Source organism: Montipora foliosa, chromosome 5, assembly GCF_036669935.1.
Source record: "Montipora foliosa isolate CH-2021 chromosome 5, ASM3666993v2, whole genome shotgun sequence".
Taxonomy (NCBI): domain Eukaryota; kingdom Metazoa; phylum Cnidaria; class Anthozoa; order Scleractinia; family Acroporidae; genus Montipora; species Montipora foliosa.
The window spans coordinates 27,884,419-27,894,842 of NC_090873.1; the positions used below are offsets into that span (position 1 = coordinate 27,884,419).

The 10,424-nt window shown below is 37.9% G+C and overlaps 1 protein-coding gene across 1 annotated transcript in view; it reads right to left on the minus strand.

Annotated features, from left to right (window-relative positions):
* The window catches only part of LOC138003861 (copper chaperone for superoxide dismutase-like), a 15,954-nt gene extending 5,577 nt beyond the window's left edge, over positions 1-10,377 (minus strand). Inside the window, exons 1-4 of the mRNA XM_068850137.1 lie at positions 10,327-10,377; positions 6,337-6,409; positions 3,329-3,460; positions 1,094-1,173 (exon numbers count right to left, since the gene is read on the minus strand). Coding sequence (XP_068706238.1) covers positions 1,094-1,173; positions 3,329-3,460; positions 6,337-6,409; positions 10,327-10,365 — 324 coding nt within the window. The 5' untranslated portion in view covers positions 10,366-10,377. The remainder of the gene's footprint in view (positions 1-1,093; positions 1,174-3,328; positions 3,461-6,336; positions 6,410-10,326) is intronic.
* Positions 10,378-10,424: the final 47 nt, after the last annotated feature.

Below are 10,424 nucleotides of genomic sequence, written 5' to 3' on the forward strand. Positions count from 1 at the left end.
TTTGCAGCTTATGATGTATGATCATAATACTTTATGGGGAAGTCCATGCGAGAGCGCCCAATATAGAAGCAGTGTTTTTGACTACTGATGTTTGTCGTGAATATCAAGTCTGTGAAGAAACAGAAAACAAGTCAACAAAGGAAATATCCACAGCACTTGCGTCTCTTGATTACGAAATCTCTGCTCCCCATATCATACGTCACAGCAGGGTGCTGATTTAGTTTTTGAGGCTGCACTGAAAACACAGAAACAGCCAGATGTACCCATTAATAGACAGTCCCTTTAGGGGTTGAAGGGTACGTGGATCTACTCAAAAAACAATGTCCCCTTACCCCTTGACTTCCTAAGAGAGCCACTTAAAGATTTACTCTGTCTAATGCCAGACAACGTTACTTGTCAATGCGTAACCCCAAACTGACCATTGACGAGTAAAATCGTCTGGCATTAGACAGAGTTAAATATATATAAGTGGCTACTAGGAGTTTAATAAAGGGTTAAGGGTCTTCAGAAAAGCAGGCAGCATTACCCAGTCGTCTGGGTTCTCGATTTGCGTGTCCCTGTCTAAAGGTTTTAAATCCTGCCCTGGTCACCAACTGGGCTTTTTCTAGATATTGCACACTGTACACGTAGTTAACTGGACTTCATCACACTTTGTAAGCAGCATTCTGATTTTCTCCTTTCAGTTGTGTTGCTAAGCAATGTTAGATTTATTTGAATGAGTTTTTTTTCTATACATGTACACAGTTAACTTACACTGTGAATTGGCCTGCATGGCTGATGTTCAAAGGCAAAGGGGAAATACATGTACATGTGGGTACAAAGTAGTTTAGATGTGTGTGAGACTGCCCAGGTCTTTATGCCTCATCCTACTTTAATTTATTTATTGAACCCATTGGTAATGATCATAGCAATTTTTCTCCATCAGGATTGTCAGTTTGTCAACATGCCTTTAGAACTTTGGAAGGCTTTGATCTCTGTGGTCCTCATTATCAATAACCTTGTAAGTCTAATTAGAATATATAAATTCCTTTATCAGTCCACTATTCCTTAGCCTTTCAACAAGTCCATGTCCATTTTTTATTTATAAATTTACCTGAACAAATCTAGCAAGTCCTAAGGCACTCCCACAGCGCATCTCTGCCACAGCAGCTCCTAAATTAGACACATTAGCACCTGGAAAATTGAAACATCATGTTCTGGTAAATATTATTATCCAATGTATTGGCACCTGAACCACCCTGGATTACCCTCATTGATGAGTACAATTGTCTGGCATTAGACAGAGCAAAATCTATTAATTCCAACTCCTATGAATCAATGGGTTTACTCTTTGAAACTAATCACCTGAGGATGACATTGGGAAAGTTTCCTGAATATTAACACTCGTGCTATTGAGAGCTGCAAGTATAGTACGTGTGCACAAAAATTGACTTATGACAACCCTAAAAAACAGCAACCTTGACGGTTAGTAACTGGCCCATATTCAGCTTCCTAACGTCCTATAGAGTTTTAAAATGTAGGCACAGTTAGTACATTTATTTATTTTAACTATTAAAACTGTGATAAAACTTAATTATGTAAACATTCTTAAAAATACTACAAACTTAGTTAACAACTTTGTTAAAAAACGACGATGTTTCAGTGTTGGCTAAACGTCATTATCAAGTCAAAATTATTTGAAAATTGCAAACTATAAATACTAAAAGCACAATAGTTGATAAAGGAGCCTGTATAGTGAAAGAAAGAAACCATGAAAATTAAACAAGAAGTCCATCTGGATATTCAAATAAGGCTTGAGACTCTAAATGAGGAGAGATTTTGACTCCACTATCCAATCAGACACAACACGACTAACTCAATCACTACACAACTGTGTAGATACATGGGCATGTAGGACAGCAAGCGCCACAAGCCGTTTTATTTTGCTTACCATAAGCATACAAACTCCGCTCTAGCATAACAATACGTAAGTATACTTAATGGTACTGACCTCCTAAAAACTTGTTAAAGGAAAAGTACACTGGGCACCTGCCGGATAGGAAAACCCAAAACCCTTCGGGAATGAGGGAACGTATTCTCCAAACCCTATGCAAGTGCCACTACCCTATGGAGGCTAAGGGGAAAATTTAACAAAAAGTAGGCGAAGAAAGCTGAACCTAGACTGATTCAAATCCCTAACGGATCACTACTGGTATTTGTACGACAAATTACCCATAATCCCCACCAGACAACTGGACCCAGTCCTCTGGTCCGTGCCGTCAAAATATCCATTTCTCTGCCAATTTCGCAGGCTACAACCGTCAGAAATAGCATTATTTCATAGACTAAGCAATCAAATTTGCCCTGGCACTTTCTTAAGACCTTAAACTGGCATTCTTTTAAAAGATCTTTACTAATGTGAGCTTGCAAGAAATGTCGACCAATTGCCGAATTTCTGTGTTTTGTGTTTGGTGACAACTTCACAAATGGATTTCTGCTCCTCATTAAGGGTCTCAAGCCTATGGTACTGTTAAACTTTGAATATCCAGACGGACTCCACACGAGCCAGACTTTTTTGCTCTAGCTGGCACTTTCTTAAGACCTTAAAGTGGCATTCTTTCAAAAGATCTTTACTACCGTGACCTTGTAAGAAATGTCGACAATTTGCCGAATTTTTGTGTTTTGTGTGTTTGGTGACAACTTCACCAATGGATTGCTGCTCCTCATTAAGAGTCTCAAGCCTATGGTAACTTTGAATATCCAGGTGGACACACGAGCCAAACTTTTTTTGTTTAATTTTCAATGTTCCTTTCTTTCATGATACAGGCTCCTTATCAACTACATTATTTTGTACTGTTTCTTTTAGTATGTGTATTTAAAATTTGCAATTTTCAAATAATTTTAACTTGATAATGAATGTTTAGCTAAGGTCAAAATGTCACTGTTTTTTTAACAAAGTTTTTTAACAAGTTTTTAGTATTTTTAAGAATGTTTAGATATGTGTTTTATCACAGTTTTTTATAGTTTTAAATGTTTTCCAAAATCACTTCTTCTTTGTACAGTTAGTACAGTCCACAAAGTCATTAGAAAATCATTCTTATTAAATCACAAAAAAAAAAAAAGAAAAAAAATAAAAAAATTAAATATGGCTGAACCTAAAAGAAGCAATGTAAACTTACTGAAGACCTACAAAGGTCATTTTGCACATTTTAGAAGAGAGGGGTACAACTTACCCGAATTGCCTCCAATCTAACTTGACCAGAATTAAAAAAAGTATCAGATGAAAAAATATAAAGAAATAACAAGATGCTCCCTGACTGTAACAGGAAGAAAGGGACTATAACATTACCTGGGGTTCCAAGCCCACGTAAGATGGCCATTCGTCCTGAGTTTTCTATTAGTTCTTGGACTTTCCCTGTTGGAAGTGTTGTCTCTACAATGACTTGCTCGTTATCCAAGTTCACAGTGAATGCCTCGATTCCTGGAGAAACACCAATGAAACAGTAGTATTTTTTTTAACTAGGAATATTGCCGAAACATGGTCCTTTTTCAGCTGTATGTACTTATGGATTGGCCACAGACTCCTACCAACCAACTTGGTATTATCTATAATTTGTTAAACACTTGTCTCTTACTAATACAGTAAGGATCAACAGTGGGATTTTCCCTGCCTATACAGTAGTATTTTTCATTCCTGCCTTGTAGTGTTTGTATTTACATTAGCCAGGGATCTCTCCTGCGTGGGGAATCCGGTGACCGAGTGGGCATAGGACAAGTGATCGTTTAAGGAACAGTGTGAACTAGGAGAGTGTTTTCGAGTAGCTTGTTTGCGATCCTAAGGATATTACAAAAATTATTGAGACTGAGTAAACACTGTCACCTTTAAGGTAAACTGCTCCGTACCTCCCCTCCCCCCCCCTCGCTTTTCTAATTTTCCACAAAAATTGAAAAGTCTCTGGCATCTAGCCACCCTCCTTTAGAATACCAGGTAGTCACTAGTGATATCACTCTTATGGACAAAAGGGTGTTGCATGTTATTACTGTTTGCCATCACCCAAACAAAAGACAACTACTGGGTACATTTAATTAAAAGATTGAAAGATCTGTATTTTCCAGAGCAGAACAAGAATACTGTACATACGGATAAATATATTTTTAGTAGAGCAAAAACAAGTTGTTCTGGTCCTCTAATTCCAATTAACATGTTGTACACCGAATGTAGTTCAATTTTATGCCCTGGTTTAATTTTTTTTTTAACCACTTCAAAATTCTTGAACCAGTCCAAAATTTGTGAACCAGTTTAATTTTTTTAATTAAACTGGTTTATTTTTGTCAAATGTCTAAAAAAGGGATTTTCCTTTTGGGGGTGTACATGAAGTTAAAAAACAGAGGCATGGTTTTTTTGGGGGTCTCAAAAAGAACGAGACATTCCTTTCCTCCATTCTACATGTACTTCTCCTACCCCTCCCTGATCTTTCCCATTGCCTCTATCCTATCTCACCCTTCCTTCACAGATCTATCCCCCTTTGCCTTCCAGATCAAAATGTACTTAGTCCATGCCTAGAAAATGCCCACCAATCAATGGCAGCTCCAATATTCCTCTTTGTGATTGAGATCAACTGAATGGTAAAAGGTCACCATTGTACCCCAACAGAACTTGCTCTTAGGAAAAATAACTGATATTGAAAAACCATTCTGCTCGAGTAGAGACCAAGTTTGGAAAAATCCAATCACTTATTTCTCTTACAAGAGTAGATAATTATGTGCAGTGCTACTACATGTAGCACTGAGCTCTCAAGTTTTAAAGTTTCCAAAGCGTGAGATGCTTGGTGCAGATTGCGCCCAAGGCGCAAGTGTCCTGTGTTTCTTGCACCGGAGGCGCCAAACAATTCTAGAGGGGTCCGAGGGCATGCTCCCCCGGAAATGTTTTGAAATTTGCACTTCTCAGATCGCTGGAAATGCACCGTCAAGTCCGCCATTTTGTTTCTTTCATGCTGCTTGCTAAGAGAGCCCATGTTATCATGGTCAGCCTGAGCTAACATATCGGCCTATAATTCATATGTTAATGGCTGAAAGTCCTGATCAAGAAACAAGAAAATTGGTCACACACAAACAGATTGAACTTTGGCTGAAGTTAAGTGCCAGTGAAGGAGCAAATTCGGAATTCATGAGCACTTCTGAAAGCTTAAAAGGTAGAGTTACCTTAGAGAAAAGTGAGATTGCATCGCAATGTGTGAGACTCACACTCAATGCATGAGACTTGAGAGCTCTGTACTAATCTTACTTACGATTATTCTAAAGAAATTTCCTACATGTAGTGTACATCAGCAAACATAAACAGGCCATTTTGGAAAATGAGTACAGTAATTTCCTTTCAACTTGAAGATAAATTGAAGTTTAATAAATTAATATAATTGTAACTGTTACAGTACAAAATAATAATACCATTGTAACATTAATGTAACGTAGTTACTTTCCAGTAGCTACATGTAGTTGTACTTGTATACTGCACTTGTTAATTGAAAATCTGAGAGACAAATATGAATCTTGTACATGTATTAACCAAGTTGTATTGCTAAAGAAATCATTAAAGAATCCCTGTTTTTTCATTACAAAAAGTAGTCCTACTATATGTGAGAAAACGGTTTAGCTCCGAGAAAGGGCTGATGCTCAAAACGTCAGCTTATTTGTGAGTGCGGGCGACCAAATTTCTGAACAAGTAGCCCGAACAGGCGCCTTACATGTACCCGGTACTTGATTCATCGTCACTTTCTTGTAAATGTGATCCCAGCTGGAATTAATTAATTTTGGGCTCTTGAAAAAATGACTCATTCTGCTATTAAACTTTTAATGTTGGAAGCCCAGAGGGCTCCCGGAAAATTTTCTTAGGCAGCACCCCCTTGGGTTTGGAAAAAAAAATGGACTGATTCAAAAATATTGAACCGGTTTTAAAAAAAAATTACACCAGGGAATAAAATTGAACTACAAAAGACACGAACATATACATGAGAGCTGCTTCAAACAATGGGGCATCCATCTCTCACTTCCTTAGTTAGGGTTGTATTTGTCTCAAATTTCTTTCAAAACTACATGTAGTCCACACTTTGTTCAAGCATGAGGTCATGCAGTGTTTGTATTTACATCCGGTGACCGAGTGGGCATAGGACGAGTGATCTTGTAACAGTAAGGGAAGAGTCACTGTGTGAACTAGGAGAGTGTTTTTGATTAGCTTCTTTGTGATCCATTAAGATATTACAGTCCAATTGCCTCAATTATAATGTGCATCTGGAGAACTGTCATCTATACAGACTGAATAAGATATTAATTTTATTTAAAAGCAGACATCAGAGAATGTACCTTCCACTCCCTCAAGGGAACTTTTGATAGCATTCACACACTTCTGGCAAGTCATTTGTACAGCAAACTCCATCTAGAAGAGACAAAAAACAGTAAGCATCCCAAAAAGTAACCTGATTGTTACATAATGGTTTAGATCTCTTAAGTTTGGGTCTTGACTAATGGGTACATTAGTATGGTATTTAAATTTAGTGTTAGACTGAAAAGATCACCTCAAGGCTCAATAGAACATTTCATACAAATTGTAATTTTCACACCCAGTACATCAAAATCACATTAATTTGTTTTACAGTCGACTCTTAATTGTTATATAGCTAAATTTTTGCCCCAACAGTGTGCACTCTCATTGGTTACTTCAAGGTCACATGACATCCATCTGTTACAATAAAACTGTTTCCTGTCAAAAGTTTCTGAGAAAGCAACTTTCGTTTTTCCTGCTCATTGTTAATTACGGTAGTTCTTTCATTTGCCTAGCCTTTGTGATAGGTTTTGTTCACTAGTTTTCCTTCGTATTTTTAGATTCTTTACACTTGCTACTTCTAATTTGCATAATACCATATTTATGGGTATCTTGTAATTTTTGGGCTATTGTTACTCAGTTTCGTTCCAAGTTTGTTCTAGTTAGGTTTTTATCGTAATTTTTGTTTGCTTGAACATTAAGTCCGTCGTCACATTCATCCTTTACCGCACTCGTTATTCAAACACGTTTCCAAGTCATCTCCAAAATGCAAACGAGTTGAGGTATTTGCGTCTGTGACGACAAACAGTGCAAAATCTATGACGTCAGAGGATAACAGGGTACTATTACCCGCAAATGTTGACCGACGACAGCCGTTATTATTGCCATTGCATGTTTTTGTTTTTGTGCTATATAACAAATCACTTAATGACTGGTCCCGAGGGAAACAGTTCATTTTGTTTCCCTCAAATTTCAATGCTTGAGATTCTCAGGAAACAAAATGAACTGTTTCCCTCGGGACCAGTCATTAAGTGTTTATCGTCTGTCATTAGACAGAGTAAATAATTGCGTTTACTTCGCTTTTCAATTTGTTTATAATTGGCATGTTGAACACCTCAATAATGAAATAGTGAACTTTATTTTGAGTGTCAACTGTATTTAGTGCTAGGGTACTAATAGTCCATTTTACAGTAGTGTGCTTAGCTACCTGGCCTATGAATGAAAGTGAGGCTGGAGTTGACCTTGTTTTGATAGAAATCTCACTGCTTTTCTTATGTAAATTCTTACTAATTAGCATGACAACAACATCATTAACATAAGAAAAGGAGGGAGGTCTGTATCATAACAAGGTCAACACCAGCCCTACTTTCATTTAAAGGCCAGGCAACTAAGCACACAACTGTAAATTGGTCTATTCACACTCCAATGCAAAGAAATGAAATCATATTAATTAAATCGCAGGTTGGTGTTTGGGGAGAGCATAAAACTCGAGTGTCTGTAGAAACACCTCTTGGAACAGAGAAAGAACCAATGAACTCAGCCCACATGACACCAAGTCTTGGAATCGAACCCTGGCCACATTGGTGAGAGGTGAGTGCTCTCACTAATGTGCCTTCCATACTCCCTGAGAGGTGAAAACAGCACTAGTAATATTAATGCACAACAGAGGGTACTGATAATTCGTAACAGGAATAAAATGAGGGATTCTTAATCAAGTGAGTTTGAGTGTACACTCAAGTTCTGTATCCTGATCAACTCACAACTTCCTGACCATCACTACAACTCTTAGGGAATTTGACCAATAAAAGCAAGATGGAATATGGGGAGTTTCAACTTCACCTGATAGGGGTGCAAAAATCGTGGATTTTTAAACAGAAGCATCAGATGTAAAATACATGTACATGTACAAATGCACCTGCACCCTGAATTTTTTCTGGCCCTGAAGATAAATATGACAGGATTTAAAGCTTAGTGTTCAACCGTCACGTTGAATGCATGGCTCATTTCAGTTTTCCCATCCACCTGCGCCATGTGTCTAAAACGGTTGGCATACATAGACCCTTACGTCAGCACTCTTGGCCTTCAAAAAATAAAATCTGTAGAGCTGATATTTTGTGGAGTGGCTGAGAAAGTGCCTGAAGGGATCAAAGTTTCCCGGTTCCTATGAACACTGCCCTTTTATAGGGAAGATATATGTTTACAAACATTGCTTTTGTCATTCAAATATGCCAACCACAGCAGGCCCGTAACCAACCCCCCCCCCCTCCTCACAGGCCCTAAAGGTCTGCATTTTGATACTCTATATCCAAGTTAAGGAGTGCAGTCGGTTAAACTGAAGTTTAAAACTTAATAGTGATATTTAAACAAAATCAAAGAATGGAAAAAGCAGTAATGTATTCACTGGGAAACTAAAACCAGCTGCACTCTAGTAGCCCAAGGCATTCAGAACATTTCAATGAGCGCACAGATGTGAGCAAGCAGGGTGCCTTTTTTTGGGAAAATCCAAAAACAGATTTCTGATCTCGGATCAATGATTCGTCAGCGTCAAAAAAATGCAACATCCGAAAAAAGGATCATTTTCCATGACAAAGCAAACAAACAAACCCAGAGTTGCGTGCAAATTTTAAAAACAACAAGAAATAGTGCTCAGTTAAGTTTGTTTTGGAGAAATTCTTAAATGAAAATGCCATCAGTAAAACAATACCTTAGCGATCGATAAAAAGAAATGACGAAAAACATGGCTTGCTTTTTCGCTGTCAGAGAAAAGGTGCTAACAATATTATTGCTGTCAAGAAACTTTTAGTGCAATTTCTGGTGTGAAATTTGCAGGAAACCTAACTATTTTAGACCTATTCATGTCTTCGATCATATGGTAAAAATGGCATCGAGAAAAACATTTTGACTGAACTGTCACATACGGTAGCTGTTGTGTATCATTTTTGCATGGGAAACCGCTTGGCAAAAATACTTTTTTCAAGTCCTTTCCCAAAAAAACGCGGAACTGATGAATCTCAAAAATCCCGATTTACAAGATTTAATCTGAAGTATCCTCCTTGTACGCGTCAGACTTTCCTTTCAATGACTTTTGCAAACTTGCTCAACATGCAGAAACAATAAGAAAAAATGTTTGGGAAAAGAGTAATGAAGGTTGTCTTTAAGAGTACAGACCACGCTAAACCACATTTCGATTTGTTTTTTACCACAATAACAACGTCAAAGGAATGTTTTTTTTTTAAGGTCGCGAGCTGAAAAAGGCATAGCACGATACAATAACGCGAGCAGTGTGGTATGGACTGTTATGGACAATGGCAAATTAGTCAATCACATTGCGAGATTAGCAGCAATTGTGGTAAAATATTCAGTTCCTACCGTGTACTTTGCCATTACAATTTCTCATGTATTGCTACATGTACTTTCCTACATAAACGGATCAGACATTAAAAAATAGTAGGTAGTTTGATCCACTTTGGCCTCGTTAGCACCCTCCCACATAAAATCCTGGTTACGGGTCTGCACAGGAGAGTATCAAGTATTTATGAGTCAATGAGTCAATGAGTCAATCAGTCATGAGTCATTAGTCAATGAGTTAGTGCAGTTACCCTAACCCATAAAATGAAAGCTAAAATTTCAGAGAGTGCTTAGGCCTAATCACTGAATCGAGGGCTTAGGCTTAATCAATAAATTATTGCTACATGTATATTGACTATGAGTCTCATATTGACTCATGACTCATTGACTCATTGACCATTTGACTAATAAATCATGGGACCTCACCACAGGAACAAAAGACCCTTTGGTTCGACAGCCAATGAGGCTCTGGTTGGCACATTAATGACAATAGGTGACGTCAACGATATCTTCCCTGTAAGCTTCGATGGGGTGCAAATTAAAGAAAAAAGGGAAAACGAATCATATGCGCACCGCTCATTTACGATCCTCCCAAATTCCCATACTTCATGACGTTGGGACAAAACGCGGCTCGCAACGGAAGGAAATCGATCGAAAACTTAAATTTGCCTTCTCATGCTCACCTTCGTTACTGCAAGGTTCGTGTTTGTATTGGACGCCATTTTGAAAATTGGAAAACCGGGTAACCTGGGTCGAGGGGTTACATATACCTCGACGTGAA